This window comes from Volvox carteri, assembly GCF_000143455.1.
Source record: "Volvox carteri f. nagariensis unplaced genomic scaffold VOLCAscaffold_7, whole genome shotgun sequence".
NCBI lineage: Eukaryota > Viridiplantae > Chlorophyta > Chlorophyceae > Chlamydomonadales > Volvocaceae > Volvox > Volvox carteri.
This window is the reverse complement of record NW_003307550.1, coordinates 516,016-532,250: the sequence shown is the minus strand read 5'-3', so window position 1 is coordinate 532,250 and position 16,235 is coordinate 516,016. Positions and strand designations below refer to the sequence as shown.

The window sequence follows — 16,235 nt, the reverse complement described above, 5'->3', positions numbered from 1 at the left end:
ACCCGGGCCCCACTGCTAACAAGTTGGGCCCACGGCTCCCCAGCGGACAGAAGACGGCAGAATCATTATGCAAACCGCCGTTTGCCATCATGTATCTGCCAATACTGGCACTCCTGCAGGCAACCTGGCAACTTTAGGGCAATAGGAATTTGCTTATATATTTGCTTTTCCTATCTAGGTAAAGAAATACCCATCCTTGTCATGTGAACAACAAAAATGCATCCTATCCATATCCATCTATCCAAGGGCGTAAAGCTACTATGTACGTACGAAACACACGACACGTAAAAAAGAGCCCTGTTTGCACCCTGTGTGGGCTTTTATGATGGCATCCACCAATAGGTGTTCACGAGTCCCAATCCTCGGGACAGCAGGGGTAACAAAACTCAACTGACTTAGCAGATCGACAACACTTTCTACAGGTGTTTCTACAGGAAACCTTAAGCCCATATCTGCCACCCTGCTACATCCTTCCTCTCATCTCATCTTATCCCTGAGATCATAATGTACACAACCCCCCTCAACCACCTCACACAACCCAACAACCCCAAACCACCACACAACCACGACCTTCCTTGTTTTGCCGCAGCCGCCGCGCTGCGAAACGTCCTCCAGCGCGGACAGAGCCCCATCAGCCATACCTCGCGCCCACACACTGCGCCCGTTCCTCAACCCACTACAACCGCCACATCCATCCATGTCAGCAATGACAAAACAGTCAGGGTACAGCGCCATGCTAGGCTAAGAATAACCACGTCCCGGATATTCAACCTGTACCCAAGCTGTGTCACTCTCTGCTGTCATCATGGATGTCGGGTCGATTGCAAGGAGAAGACTGAGCGCACTGCTACTCGTGGGATTGGCGAGATGGCGTCACTTTGCGGAACAAAACGAGAAAGAGGTTGCGGTAGATAGGTAAAGGGTAAAGTTTGGGGGTGAGGGTGGGGGAAAGGGGGAGGAAAGAAAGCTGCACATCAGCAGGCCAGGGTCAGGCTCCCAGGATGAAACCCTGGCGCCATTCCCAACGCAGGGGGAGCTCCGCCACGTTCCTTGAGGAGGCAACTCCCGGACGTGCACACGAAGGACGGCCGCTCAAACAGTAGGTCAGGTGAACAACAACATCAACAACAACAACAGCGACGGCTCTCTTTTGTCGCACAGTCACAGACATCCCTCGCCGGTGCCATGCATGCTGTCGTCCTCTCCCTCCTGTTGAAGCAGCAAGACCCTACCGCGCTGACTTAACTCGCCCCAGCTTTCAACTCCGCAGACCAGTCCAGGCGACCCGCAGCTTGCCGATCAGATTTGAGCTCCAAAGAACCGCTGCTCGGGCGGGGTCGGGTACACAGTCGGTGGCGCAGTGGTCAGGTCATTCATCATCGTGGAAATCAGTAGCAAAGGATATACGAGCAACGGATTTGGAAACACTTTTCAAGAAAGAATTCAAGCAACGGAATTTTGGAAACACTTTTCAAATATTAAATACAAAATCAGATACGGATTTCTTTTAACACGTTCGAAATTGGACAGAAGGATTTATGTATGTTTAGCTTAGCTTTGTGAAAGTTTTGGTAAAGAGGCGAGGTCAGACCGCCACGTGCGTGCGTATTCAAACGTTCAAATGGGCAGTATGCGCGCGGCCTTGATGGTGAGTAGCAAAACAGGATGATGGCGCAGGTCGGCCACACAAACGCCAGTCGGCTACACAAAGGCCAGTCAGCCACACAGAAGCCACCCGCGCCATAATGTGCAACGTTGTCTGGACACATGTATATGAGTTGTAAGGAGAGGCCGCCAGGACAGCGGAGCGCGCGTCTTCATAAGGGTGATGCCCCCCTCCCTTCTTCTCCCCAGAACGCAAAAGGAACGCCGTCCAGGAAGGAAGGGGGTAAAAGAACACAACGACCCGCCGTTCAATAACACCACAACTGTTCACACACGCCCAGCTCCTCGTCTTCCCCTCCCCCGCAGCCTCCCCTTTTTGGAAGACCTACTTTCGCGAACCCCTTCACACATTGCCCTTCTCTTCCCATCTCCACAATTAACATCACAACCACGCGTGCGACACAAAACGTCATAATTAACCAAAGACTACGCGCCAGAATGCGCCATAACAAACAGTTGCCGTACTTAAGTTCTGTTGTTCGCCCTCAACCAACCAAAGACCTCAATCAATACTTCAACCTTTCCGACGATCTTTCCAACAAGTTTTGTATGTTTCCTTTTTCCGACCAACTTACCTGCCACCATGAGAACGAAGCCGCTGTATGTGAAGATGATGGAGAAGAGCCAACCAGTAACCGAAAGACACCAGAAGCCGTGAAAACCGCTCACAGGGCCGCAGTGCGGCCGATACATGCGGCTCGAGGGACCCGTCCAGATGGCAGAATCCTACACGGCAAGGACGAGTGTTAGCAAGTGGGCAAAAAGGCGGTCTCTTTCTCGTCGTTTCTCCTCGGATTCACTGATAAACTATTTCGGGAATTTTGAAGAACAAAAGCCAAGCAGCGGATGAAACAGCAGCGCTTTGGGAGGTCTCCAGCGTCTTTTTTTACTAACTTTTCCGTTACAACCGTAACAACCAAAGAACGGTCCGGTCCGTCGGAACATTTCATTTCAATCTAGCAGTAACCCACAAGGCGCCGAGGAGAGCTGCGTCGTTGGCCACCTTCCGCCGTAACGCTCGCTTGCTTAATTACCCAAGTCAACAGAAAGTCGCCAGGTGCATCGCTGCCCAACCTGGTTCATTGAATATGAAACCCTAGAACTGCCTAGTTTGGCGTGCAACCAACCCAACCATCCAGCCGAAACCCTCTTTTTATGGCCCTCAGCCCGATGGATGGAAAATGCAACGGATAGAGTAAGTACAGTAGCAGATGAGCTGGCAAAAGGATCGGCGGGCAGGCAGGCGGGCAGCCTCAAGTATACTGCAAGTGCTCCTCTTGTATATACACCAGATGCGGACCGACTCAACAATCGGAACATGTCTCCCTTCCCGAGCTGAACTTTCCCCCCTCCTACCCTCCAATTCTTCTGATTTTTTCGGAGGTTTATCGCCACTGACGCGCCCGATACCTGTCTTCTGCCTCTTACATTTCCTCCTGTGTCTCAGCCCTAACCTGCCCAGGCTCAACTCCCACTTCTACCTTCTACCCAGTCCCCACCTGCAGGCAGTGCCGTACGAGATCTGCGCACATCAACGGAGTGGCAATGACGAGGAGCCAGGCGGGGCCGTAGCGCTGCCAGTGGGAGCCGCTGTGCCGTGGGTGTTCGGGGGAGAGAATTAGAAGAATTAGGAAAAAAGGGGAAAAGGGGAAGTAAGATGATAGATATCGAAAACTGGAAACGTGGCAAGGAGAATTGAGAGGGGGCGTAAAGGAGGCCAAAGCGCTGGGCAGGCGTGCGAGGCCGGGGCCCTTGGCGTCGTGGACCCAGCGCAACGGAAATGGGAGCGAAAGAGCCATCGGTCTAAAGGCTCTGGCTAAGGCAAACAACCTTTCGTCATCCTAAGCCCCTAGTATTTGCAAAGCAAAGGTTGCGCAAGCCGAGAGATTGTCAGGCAACATGCATAGTCATGCACACACCTTCGGGACGTGGACTTCCATGCCGTGTACTGGGCCAAGTTGGTGAGGATAGCCAACGTGAGCGCCAGTGAGAATGTGTGTGAGAAAGCCTTTGCTCCTGCCGTTGCGGTGATACCCATAAATCCGGCTGCGTTGTTGACGAAGGGCGATTTATATGAAATAAACTCGTTAGGGAGAACGGGATCAGTCCTGAAGCAATCCACCGGATTCAATATGCTACTTACCCAGGAGCAAAGGCCAACATCAGCTTCCCACGAGAGCTGGTAGTGCCAGCAGCAACGCTGCCACAGATGCCGCCAGCGAGCGCTTGTCCGCAGCCTCGCCTGATGGCGAGACTGCTTCTGGCGCAGCTGGTGCAGCATCTAAGCGGCGGCGAGATGCCAGCGGGGGCATGCTTCAGACGCCCCCTCCACATTCCGGGTCAGGTGCATTCAACGGGGTGCGGATGTCGTCATCTGCCATTCCGCTTCCAAATGCCTACGGGAATAGAAATCGAAACTTAGAATGAACCAAAATAGTATATGTAGGAGGGTCGCGTCACCACGTTGGTTTCCTGTGAATGCGTAGGCCACGAGGCCCATGGCTTTCGGAGATTGTACAATAGGGAAAATGTAAGGGATTCGCACAATTAATCACACCTTTGGCCGCGCACGAGCTCGGTCCTGCCTCTCGTGCCACCAGCTCATAAAGCACCTCTCAAGGTGCAACTGTGTTGACAGACTTCAAGAATGTGGTGACGCACAGCTTATAAGACTGCGTCCTGCAAGCAGGCGATGAGGTCGGTTCACGACTTCGTCAAGTCCAATGTTGGTTGTCTACGTATTGGTTGCCACGTCATCGCAGCTAGGCGCATGAGCCAGAGCTATGCTCCTAAGCTAATAAGATATCCGCAATCAATTGTTCCTTGATGGCATGCTAGCTTGTTAGGAAACAGCGAGCTCTCAGCAAACTCTTGCCCCTGTCAATCTTAAAGTCCTGCTATGGAAGACGCGGTGAGGCCATTGCGTCATGTCGCTTGCTTAATGGGCAATTCGTGAAAAGCAAGTAAGGGCTGAAAAGCTTTCCACGCAAAGTGACTGGCCCATGGTTCAGTAATAATTTCCGACTGGTTATGAACCCAGATGCTCCAGTGGTTAGGAAGGTCAGGGACCCGCAGAAATTTTCGTGGAAGTTACAAGGGCAGACAGCCGAATGTCCATGACGAAGGCGGACACAGATTATGTACGTGCGCTGTTTTTTTCGCGCTGCTCCCTTCCTGGCCCTTCCTGTTTCCATTGGAGTCCGTCAGCGCACATGCCCTTACAACAAATTATAATCCAAGAAACGCCTTGTCTCTCCCTCTTCCGGGAAGAGATCCCGCGAGCTCCTAAAGTTGGGTTGGACAATTGTAGAATCACGACAACCCCCTGTTAAAGAAGACCGCCTTCCAATCCTGTCCTTCTTGCGGAAGGATTTTTCCAAGTGCAGCAATGGAAGCGCACAACTAAAGAAAGGGGAAAAGTCACATGAGTACGAAAGAGGTTCCTGAGAAAGCGCTAGGCTGAGCTCAGGGAGCCGCTAGGGGATTCGCGGGTTTGCTAATAGTTTCACGGCAAATACCGGTGTTATTGACAAAGAATCCTGCTTTGGCGCAGGACCGTTAGGATCGGGCTGGGGATGCAAGTGTTGTCACACTGCCCTATCGCCCGGAGATAGCGGATGTAAACAGACCTGAGACTGAGTCGCTACGATCATGAGTAAAAGTCCTTGTTGGTCCCCAAGCAAATCATGTATGAAATTTAACTCTCTGAGCTCAGCATAACTCAACATGCGGCCTTCTTGCAGCAGTGTTAGGTGTGTCTTCAGGAAGAAATGCCCGTCATTGGTGGTCTCGGAGGGTGGTTTCGGAGTCCTAAAAACTCCGAAACCCGCTTTAGGGTACACAGAACACTACAGGAATGGAGAACAAAACATGCAACTGGTATAACCTAATGCTTGCGAAGGCCGGTATAGAATAAAATCATCACTGTTAGGGTGTCACCTCATTTCCTGAATTTCGCGCCTTTTTGATGCGAGAATGGCAGATGTTTTAGGAACGCTTGGCTTCACTCAGGACTTTGCAGATGGTCTCGTGGAACATGATGATTTTGAACTGCTGACAAATGTGCGTCGAAGGCTTCAGATGCCGGCTAAACATCTTGCAAGCGTGTGTGCGACTAAAGCTGGGAACCCATCCTAGGCCGTTCGGAATGAGCGAAACACCCAAGACATCTTGGAGTACAAACACGATTTAGTAGAACGGGTGCAGCAACGCCTCGAAGATCAGGTTAGTCGTGGAACCGCGATCCATAAAGGTGAAGCAACTGGCAATTCCATGGCTACGGGATGCTGTACTGTAGATTGCGAGGGTGGAGAGTTGGAAGGAAGCCAGCAAAAGCAATAGACTGCCCGAGGACGACGTGGATTTGTCGGTGCCCATCCTCTGCTGCACGCTTAACATCAACCGATTCAGGTACATAGCTTGGTTTACATAAACCATGCGCCATAACCTCACCGTAAATTGTAGACCGCCGAGCTTGCAATGCGTTTTAGGTGATTTTGACGTCCTTTACACCACGCGCTAAGGACATGACTAGGCCCGGCTCAGCACGGTGAGTGAGCCCCCTGTCTGTCTCTCTGTGCAGGTTTCTACTCAAAGCCTATTGGCGTGCAAGACTACAGAAAATTGAGCGCTTTGCAACCCTTATCCTTGATAACAACGAGCTGCAGCGAAAGTAAGTCGACCACTGATGGACAAGCTCACCTGCGGCACCAAGATCCGCAGACCCTTACTTCCGCAAATCTGAGCATTAAAGCCTGATATGGGTCCTAAGCTTTTTGCGCTCATAGCACGCTGTGTTCCTGTTCAACCATCCGGTCCCGCTCCGAAACCACGCCCTGCACTGATAGCCACACCCCACCCAAGCAGAGAGATCTCGCACCCAGGTTTCGCTCACGTCCACCTCCTTCCCGGCGTCGGCAATTTTACACATGTACCATGTTCCGAGGGTGCGCCATTACAGTACGCTGTGGAAACCCCTACCTGCTATCCCGCCGGGTAGTCCTTTAGACTCAGAAAATCGGTACATATTTTACACATTTTGAGCACCAGCAGCTTATACATTTTGCATTTTTCGCACATGGTTAAACCTAATCCTTCCCTTTGCCTCGCTCACACAATTCCCTCCTTTCCCCGCTAGGTAAGGAAAGCCATGTTTTTTCCTGACTTTGGACATGGCATGCTGCTGTGTTTTCCCCTTTCCCCGCAACCCGCTTCCGTAGCTGCTCTCCAAAAGAACTCAACCACTGCCTGCAGTACTTTGTGGCGGTGGGCAAGTGCCTCAAAGAGGTGGTGCTGGCTCGCCTGCCTGAGGAGTTCCAGACGTTGGTGGGTTTCACGATGGACGGTTGGATGGACGGATGGGTCGGTGGGGGTCTTCATCGTCCGATTGGGTGTTTCGCGTGTCGGAGAGGAAGCCCGAGGGATAGGAAGTGGCGCCGCTTCGTTACAATCATTAACACATGGCCCGCGCTATGTTTAGCGGTGTGCTGCGTAGGCCGCGACTGCACGGTAGGAGGGTGTTTTCTGGATTCACAACTGCAGACTCGCAGCAGGAGAGAATGACCCGTACACGGAAACCAGTTGGTAACGACCCAGTCGGATAACCTTACTGCTCCTCGTCCGAGAGGCAGATGGTGTGATTGAGGTGTGTACCGACATTTAAGCAGGTTTAGGCAGATGGTCTTTGGCCGCAGGGTCACCCGGAAGCGCTCCAGCACCGGCGCGTGGGAAGGGGAGGCTGGTCCCGGGGGATGGGGACACCGAGGTCGCGAGGGCGTCCTCTTACCTTTTTATCGCTTTGCTTTGGATGTCCCCTCCTAAAATGGAAGTTAAACCCTAACGTTTAGAAGCGGGCCTTGGGGCCCCCGCTGGTCCATGTCCCCAGCGGGTCCATGCCTCCGTTCTGATCACGTTTAGAAGCATCAAGTGCCTTTCGTGCCCGTGTCTCCAGAGCATGTACTGTCCTTGCGTTCTAACGGTTTATACAGCACGGGCGTAACCGGAGGGATTGGTACTTTGGTAAAATGACGTGTACCTGAACGTGTGCGTGTACACACGGGCATGCGGTCGGCTACTGCTGGTGTTGATGCTACTGCTGCTACTTCTGCTGCTGATACTGCTGATATTGGTGCTGATGCTGCTGGTGCGCCCCTGTTGTTCCCATGTTGGTCCCTCAGGTTCAGGAGTCCCAGCTCACCGACACGCGCGATATGATTCCCACGCCGCGTCTTGACCGCTGCGTCTTCGTGAAGCTGCTCAAGGACGCCGGGCATGTCGCAGTGGATGCGGAGTGAGTGTCAAAAGGGTTTGGGAGGGAGGAAAAGAAGGAAAAATCCCGTTTCGAGATAATTAACAGTAACCGGACTTGGGCCCAACCGGGGCGTCTTGGTGTGGGTGTGGGAGTGGGCTCTGACCTGTGTAACTGTATGTCTTTTGTGGCGCTGCAGAGATAGTGATGATGATCGCGTGTTATAATGGCGCTGTAGCTTGGGGACGACTCAGGGGTAGGGGTTTGGGACCCTGCTTTTGATGCGGGTACCGGTACATTATGTGTTTTGCTGTTTCCGCGCATCTCCTATCCTTTTTGTCCTGTTTCCTTTCCGCGGACCGCACTGCCATTTATTGCACGATTGTGGTGCCGGACATCTGAATTACTGCTGCGCTGCTCATCACCATCATGACCACCATCGCCCTGCCATCAGTCTTCGTCATGCCGCATGACTGATTTGTGCTCAATGCGACCTGACCCCTCGACCTCCTCTGCTGCGTGAGGAGAGAGGGAGAGTCCGTTTCATAGCATCCACATTTCATAACACATCAATACCAACAGCTCACACATAGGGAATTCCGTAATCGTTAAACACTTGCCGGGCTGTCCTGCGTTGACGTTTCCTCCTGAGTGCCTTTGCCTTCCTTTGCTTTTCAGGGGTCAACAGCTGGTGGACATGAAAGCCGGTGACATTTATATCATCCAGTATAATCTCGTTCAGCGCCTCGTCCAGCAGGATATTGCCGTTCTTATCTAGCTAGGTTGCTGTGTAGTGCTTCCCGCTAGCCCGAAACGCCCTAGTGTTTTCTGTCCGCAGTCCGTCTGCCATCTGACATTCTCCAGGGCCATTTATTTGCTTCAAACCTCATATGCCAAAGCTGCTGTGCTGCCGCGCACGTCTCCGTCTGCGGGACACGCTGCCCTGCGTCCTGAACGGTGACGGCAATCGACGGGGCAAGGGGCAGAGAAACGTGCAAAGAAGCGTAAACACGAGAGACCAAGGAGTTTGCCATTTGGGTACCGTAGAAGGTTATGTAAAGAAAGTTCTTCTGTATGGTTTTGGATGGCTAACAGTGAGGTGGAAAAGCGGAGGGCGAAGAGGATCGCACGGTGCGAGTGGTTGGGGGAGAAGGCAGCTGCGGACGTGTGTGTGTGTGTGTTACACCTCGATTGCGTTACCCAGAGCGGTGTACACGCTCTTACTAGGCAGCAGAGGCCTAAGAGCCACAAGTTAGGTACAAGTCATAATTTGGCGCAAAAAGTTTGTGTGGGGTGTGTGCACGGGAGGGGGCCTTACTACGGACGCGGTTGGCACGATGGAATTGGTGCGGATGCGGACGGAAAGCAGTGGGACAAAGAAAGCAAGGGGAGGGGCGGGGTTGGTTTATACGGCGTGTGCTGTACGGTGCAACGGCAATGGTCTTGTGAGGTCTGCTTTGTTGAGGCGTGTGGGTTAGGAAAGCGGGATGGATTTTCAAAGGGTTTGGGAAACACGGCGGAGCTGCCAAGGTTTGCCGATGGCGCGTCCCAAACGAAGAAAGTCTCAAATGACCATGTCTCCAACATTGTCGAAAAACATAGCCAGCCGAGAACGGTTCGTGCGTTGAGCACATGCAGGGAGCATAAACTCAAAAGATGTATCAACTTAATCAACTAGAGTAGCCATGCCAAGCATCCAAACGCAGTTCAATTAGGTCAAACAGGAAAGTCGGCGGAGCTCTTGCAAATTCAAATCCGGTTTTGTTGGGCACGCGGGTTAATATGCAGCGGCAGCAGCAAGGGGATGAAAGTAGCAGTCACACCAACAGCTGGACAGCGGAGCCTAAGGTTGGAGAGGCAGCAGTGGTGGTAGCCGTACGGGAAAGAAGGCGGCGATCTGAGGCAGCGGGGCTGGGTCCCGTCCCGACCGCTGGGTCCTCTTAGCTTAGCTGCTATCGCAGTCGTGTTATATGTATGAATGTACAACGGGTTGCTCCTTGGAGGCGGGGAAGGAGGAAAAAGGCCTCGTAATGACGGCACCAAGGAACTGCTCCTTATGCTTACACTGTGTTACAGTGAACATGTGCTGGATATTGTAATTTTATGCTTTTGGTGAAGGTGTCTTTTTTGTCCCCTAGAGCAATCTCATGACGAACGTCTGGCTTTCGTTCATCAGCCGGAACCATGCATGAAGCGATAGCCGGGAGACCGGCGACGACCGGCGGTCGTCAGTCAAGGCGAGGGGAATTACGGGCTCAAGACTACTGCTTACTGAAAAAAATACTGCTCATCTGGAAAGCAACTTGCTCGGCCGGAAGTCCAGAAGCTGCTACAGACGCGCGCGCTTCTTGAAGTGCGTCAAACGTTTAAGAGACGAAAGCAACCGCGAGCTGGCCCCTGTTGTACCGGCTTCATGGAGTATGCGACAATGGACAGCAGTCTGTGTGACGAACTTGATGGACGGATTTCATGCTTTAAGAACTCCTAAGGTCGTACATGAAGGCTCACGAAACTGTGAAGCCCTAGGGCTGTTATAGCCCACGTGTGCCGCATGTCTGTCCCAGCCATACTGCTTCTGAACGGCCGAACACTGTTTACAGTTGCAATAAAACCGGTTTGCATTTGGTTTGCAGTCGCATTAAAGCCGCCTGGGCACCAACTGCTGCTTACTTACTCCCAAGCGCACCCGCAGCAATATGCATATTTAATTTTGCTACAGACAGACGAAGCTTCCTAGATGTGTTGTGGACCAGAAGGGCCAGCAGCGATTAACCTTAATCACTACCGATAGACGATAAGCTACCAGCTATTTTTGCCTCTATTTGGGATTTCTTTTAATTGGGGGACTTTTGGGGCTAGTAACAACGTGCAAGTTCTTATCAGTATACGCTGGATGGGTCCGAGGAGTGTCCGATTGGGGAGTCTGATGGCGAATTCCCAGTGGTTGCGGGTTCTGAGCCTTCCCTTTGGGTTTGCTTTTGGCTGTCTAGGTGACTTGCGTTGCCTGGTCTGGGTGGGAGTCTTGTTTGCCCTCATCGTATCAGGTGCAGTGCACGGCCAGCTGGCCAGCTGGCTCTACCCTTCGTAAGCCTGGAGCCCATTGCAACAACTACACACACACACACACACACACACACACACACACACACACACACACACACACACACACACACACACACACACACACACACACGCACACACGCACACACGCACACACACACACACACTTTCTCGTGGGCTAGAGCAGCACTCCATGAGTGTTGGGATGATAAGATATGAAAAATGGGACGATATGAGTCCTTCTTTTGCAGCACGGTTATCCTGAGGTCTAATAGACCTTTATGAAATGCTCTTCAGTAGGGTTCAAGGAATGGTGTGCGGACCCTAACGGATTGTTAACAACGTTTATCCTTAAACTCTACGAATCCAGTCCAGGTGGTCTCTCTAGAGGCACCGGGTGATATACACCAGCGAAAATGTAGCTAAACGATGTACGACCCGTACTATTGTACGACCACGTCTTGGAAAGTCTTGAGAAAAGCTACCTGATAAACCCCTTTGATAAAGATATCAGGATCATTCGGAGATATGTAACTGCTCTTGCACGTTACGTCGTTTTCCCCCCCTAAATGGCTGGTCGTCCAGCGTACGGAAAGGAAATGCGGCCCAATTCACAATCGGCAACGACAGATGGGAACGGCAGCTCGCTTTGTGGTGGTGGTGGTGTGGCATGGTGGTGATGCGACCCTTGCCAACGTTGACAAGGCTCAAATGCTGCAATCGCGCAAATACTGCAGGCGGAATACGAACATGCGGGCTCACATGCACTGTCCTCTTACTAGAGTTGGCAGTGGACTTTCACCGGAACCCTACAACTATCACAGTCCCGCTTAAAGTTTAAATTAAAAAGTGGATATCATCTACTTTAACAAGACAACACAACTCAGGGACAGTGGAGCGCTCCCATTCGTTTATGTCCGGTCAAAGTTCACTATGCTGGCGGGGTGCGGGCGCCTTTTTTTGCGAATCTATATCCTTAGAATCTTGGTCAGCACCTTGCAGCACGAAACTTAGATCAATCGCACTACCATTGTTTGGTAGGCAGCATCCACGGGCCGCACGACGGCGGATTTTACGCCCGACAGCAGCGCGCAGAAGGCGACTTTTACCTTTACCGTATCCGTACTTGCCGCAAATAATAAGCATATTGGCTTTTTTAATTTCAGGATTATGTCCAACTCGGGTGATGAGTCCAGCTAACCCGGGTCGGTAAACAAGGAACCACCAAAACAAATGCTGAGGCCGATGCGATCGCTAACTGAGGTACTGTGTTTATTTGGGTATTGAACTTACGCCAAATGTCATAAGTTCACAAACGGACCCTTTCGAATCTGATCCTTCTTCGGCGATGCTTCTCGAACACTGGTGAAGCATCCAGCGCTCTCTGGTAGCTATGGCAACAGCTATGGCAATTATTTAATTCTAGATAGAGTAAAATCAGTCAAATTTGGTCGGCGTCTTGGCTTGCCTGCAGTACCCTTGCCTTTTGCGGCGAGCAAACAGAGGACTTCATTCCCAAGAGCAAGCTGCAGTTCCCCGTACTTGAGCAAACTCAATACTACATAAAAATAAGTCAAGAATGGAAATCAGAATAAAAATCATACAATTGCGCAATCTTCGCGTGCTGGATCCCTGACTTTGCTTGCATGATGACAACGACGTGCTAGGGCCAATTCCTGCTGGGTCATTCCTTGGTCCGGTGTAAACATTTTTTCCTATAAAGCCTTTATGTCAAATGTCATAATGTGCAACAAGTACGGACCCTATTCGTGGAGCGCACATGGAGCGGACGTGCTTTGCAATGCTTATTTGCAGCTTTCAGCCAGCCTGTTGAAGCTGGTCCAGTGCCAATGCGTACCAGGCTGGGTCCGAGCCAGATCCAAGCTGGAGTAAAGCCTTTTGCAAGCCACTCACTTACACCCGTTGCCCCAGTTATCGAACATCAACCGGAAAACCGTGGCAGATTCGCCCGCCCCTTGTACGGGCTCGTCCTGTGCACACCTACACTTACGAGGTGAGAATGTCAATTTGTCTCACAGTATTTATTTTATGATGCTCTACACATTTAGTGGAAAAATTGTCAATACTTGTAACTTACCTCACTGTAGGAGCTTGTCCACAAGCGAACAGAAAAAGGATAAAAATATAGCAGTTCCAGTTTTCGACATAAGGCGTTTCAGCGCTGTGGAACTCATTACGGCACGCTACGAGCAGCAGGCCCACCTCAAAAAAGGAGGTAAGTTTGAGCTATAAACGGACCTGTCGCCAGGTTTTACCAAGGGAACAGTACGCCTTCGCAAAGACGCTTATTACATCTTACATCACGAAAAGTGATTGTTGTGGGATGGTATAGTGCATTATCGTTGTTAGGGCAAAGCTTATGCAGAACTCCGAGCGTCTCATAGAGCCGTTGTTTGCCTTGCTCCTGTATTTTTATACCTATTTACTTATCCAAAAGGTTTTGCTCAAGCCCCGTTGCCGCCTAGTTTGCTGGGCAGAACCTGCACGGCGTACCTACGTGCCACTCGACGCGGATCGTATTATCGCTGAGAACCATGCGGCTTACCTAATATTCGCTAGGAATTTCTTTACTTGACATACCCTTAAAATCATGATCACAATGTCAGTCTTTTTTGACCGCATTGGGTCCACAAGCCGGTACCGGGCACAGTCGATGCCGGGACGGCCTCGCAGACCTGCGAAGTCCTGGAATCGGCAACTCAGTACTAAATCACTCAAATGAAGCGCACTACTACTTGTCGTATTGTCATCTTCAACTTCAGAAGGGTGCATTTTGCTGTAGGCTTTTGGACCCGATGCGGCCCAATTTTTGAGCTTGAGGAACTTTAGCCGCGACCTGCTGTTTTCCTGGTGTTGCCACCAGGTGACGCAACACCTCCCCCCGCAATTTCCAGTGTGGCTTCCACGTCAATTGTCGCTCCATGACTAAAGTGAGGATAGGTGGATATGCACTCGTAGCTGCGCCCGCGGACTGCAGCTGCAGCGAGGGCACAGCGACGCGTCAAAGATTAGGACCAGGACGGAGCAATGTACGGCACGTGCTGCACGGCACCCGTGCCCCAAAGCCGCTTCTGAGGCGACGGCTGCCTCTCCTCGCGCTTTTCGTCTGCGTGGCCCTGCACGGCGCACAGCCGTGGCCTACACTCCCTGGCGCTCATGCGGACAAAGGCAAGGGGGGAAAGGAAGGATAGGGGAAGAGTAGTTCGGTGTGGCGGTAAAAGTATTGATACCTTCAAGCCTTGCTTTTGTACGCTCGGTTTGGGGAAGGGATGTTGGAGTTTGAGAAGTGGGGGTTAATACATTAACAAACGCTAAATACTCGAGTGCTGGGCAGCCGCGACAGTGCACGAAGAACCCAACAGAGCTCTGCAAGCACCGCACAGCTCCGAAACCATACCCAACCCAACCCAACCCAACCCAACCCAACCCAACCCAACCCAACCCAACCCAACCCTTTCATCGCCATTTCCCTCGTCGTGGTTGAGGTCATTATAACACAACCCAGTTCAAAACGGCGTTGGGTTGGGTTTCCTTGTCAAACCTACCCAAGCTGCCCTCCGCCCTCTCTCAGGCACATCCCTACCCCTCCCTCAGGCACACTTTGTAGAACGCCTGACGAAGGATAAAAACACGGTGCCAATGATGACATCTTGTTGTTCGATATCTCCCCCTATCCCGTGTGCAGGAGCGCTCAAAGCCCGGCGGTTAGCTGGCGCGGGTAGTAAGCTAGCTGCCGATGACGGCCTGGCGGGAACAGTTCGCCTGCGCCGCGGCCTTCTTCAGAAACCGGATGACGAGGGCGACATCTTTCCCTTCCAGGACGTGTGCAGTCGGACCTGTCAGGAAAGCCCCTGGAGGATTGTGGTGAGCGGGGGAAACATGAGTGAGCACGCAGGGTTTCGGGGCTTGCGGGCTTGGGGAGGCTGGGTTTAAAGTTGGGGCCATGGTGCTGGCAGCGGCGCTCTACAAAGGGCCTGCGGTGAACCGCTGGGTAATCCTGGGCGCAAAGATGCAGTTGTCGTTTAAGAGAAGTGGATGCAGGGTGAAGCATCGGATGGGATGGATGGCCGGGAAGACTGTTTGAGCTGGAGGCTGCTTCAGAGGCCGGGAGGAAAAAATGCCCACCTGTGGCGTGTACATAAGCCACAGCTTGTGATGGCCGGCGGTAGGGCCCGAGCAGAGATGTGCCTTCCATGTTCGCCCCACTGGGATGTCGATGATGATTGTTACCTATATGGATAGGTCAGCCATACACAAATCTGTGACTACGGCATATACGGCATATACGGCATATACGACATATGCCTCGCTGGCCCACCATACCCAGCCAGCATACCGGCCAAACATGCACTTCGTATGCCAGCGTACTTGCCATACGATGTCTCAAGCTGCTGGTTTACAGTTCGCAATGCCGCTAAGTTTTAAGCTAGAGTCAGCTAGACGGCCAGGTCGTTAGGAATGAAAAGGTTGCCAGCATGGCCATAAATTGCAGCACCCCTCTCTCTCTCTCTCTCTCTCTCTCTCTTTATTTCTTTCTCTCGTCACGACTCCTGCGCTGCCAACCTTTTACTTGCAGGGCACAAATAAACTTATTAGGGGCCGTTCCAGTGTCGCCTTCTGCGTAAAATTGCAGAACAGGAAGACCTGCACGGTACGGAATATGCTGAGTGGTGATTATGAGTGGCATTCGCAGGCGACATGTGGTTGATAGATGCATCTGCTAGGAAGAAAAAAACGGGGGGGAGGAGAGGCGTGTGTGCGTGTGTTCATGTATGTATGTATGTATGTATGTATGTATGTATGTATGTATGTATGTATGTATGTATGTATGTATGTATGTATGTATGTATGTATGTATGTATGTATGTATGTATGTATGTATGTATGTATGTATGTATGTATGTATGTATGTATGTATGTATGTATGTATGTATGTATGTATGTATGTATGTATGTATGTATGTATGTATGACGTTGATTACACTGTGGGCTGAAAAGCCGGGGGCCCAGGGCCGAAGCACAGCGCGGGGGGCGGGTGCATACGGCTGGTTAGTCTCATGCACTCCGCCCCCGGGTCAGGCCGCACGGGAAACGACGGCCGGCACGCAACAGCGCTTGTTTGGCGCTCCAACTAGACGGGATCTATGCCCGTTGGTCTCCTAACATAAACGAAGTCGCAACTGGGGGGCTCTTCCTGCCGACCGAACGAACCGAGCATCTCAGAGAGCTCGCTACCAGGACT

The 16,235-nt window shown here is 51.8% G+C and overlaps 3 protein-coding genes across 3 annotated transcripts; 2 read left to right on the top strand and 1 right to left on the bottom strand.

Annotated features, from left to right (window-relative positions):
* On the bottom strand, window positions 1-4,340 carry VOLCADRAFT_127299 (membrane selenoprotein). The gene is made up of 6 exons (XM_002947558.1): window positions 4,223-4,340; window positions 3,809-4,061; window positions 3,585-3,711; window positions 3,165-3,255; window positions 2,241-2,391; window positions 1-1,323 (listed from the first exon to the last, which is right to left on the bottom strand). Exons 1-6 carry the CDS (start codon window positions 4,268-4,270, stop codon window positions 1,259-1,261), a joined length of 735 nt encoding a protein of 244 aa, XP_002947604.1. The 5' UTR covers window positions 4,271-4,340; the 3' UTR covers window positions 1-1,258.
* A 1,300-nt stretch (window positions 4,341-5,640) lies between these two features.
* On the top strand, window positions 5,641-8,690 carry VOLCADRAFT_116489 (uncharacterized protein; the record flags this gene model as incomplete). The annotated part of the gene is made up of 7 exons (XM_002947692.1): window positions 5,641-5,727; window positions 5,803-5,889; window positions 5,963-6,075; window positions 6,248-6,337; window positions 6,885-6,990; window positions 7,842-7,954; window positions 8,591-8,690. 7 exons carry the CDS (start codon window positions 5,641-5,643, stop codon window positions 8,688-8,690), a joined length of 696 nt encoding a protein of 231 aa, XP_002947738.1.
* A 4,331-nt stretch (window positions 8,691-13,021) lies between these two features.
* VOLCADRAFT_87909 (uncharacterized protein) lies at window positions 13,022-15,701 on the top strand (the record flags this gene model as incomplete). The annotated part of the gene is made up of 3 exons (XM_002947691.1): window positions 13,022-13,208; window positions 14,679-14,857; window positions 15,570-15,701. The coding sequence occupies 3 exons, from the start codon at window positions 13,022-13,024 to the stop codon at window positions 15,699-15,701; spliced, it is 498 nt and encodes a 165-aa protein (XP_002947737.1).
* Between the last annotated feature and the right edge of the window lie 534 nt (window positions 15,702-16,235).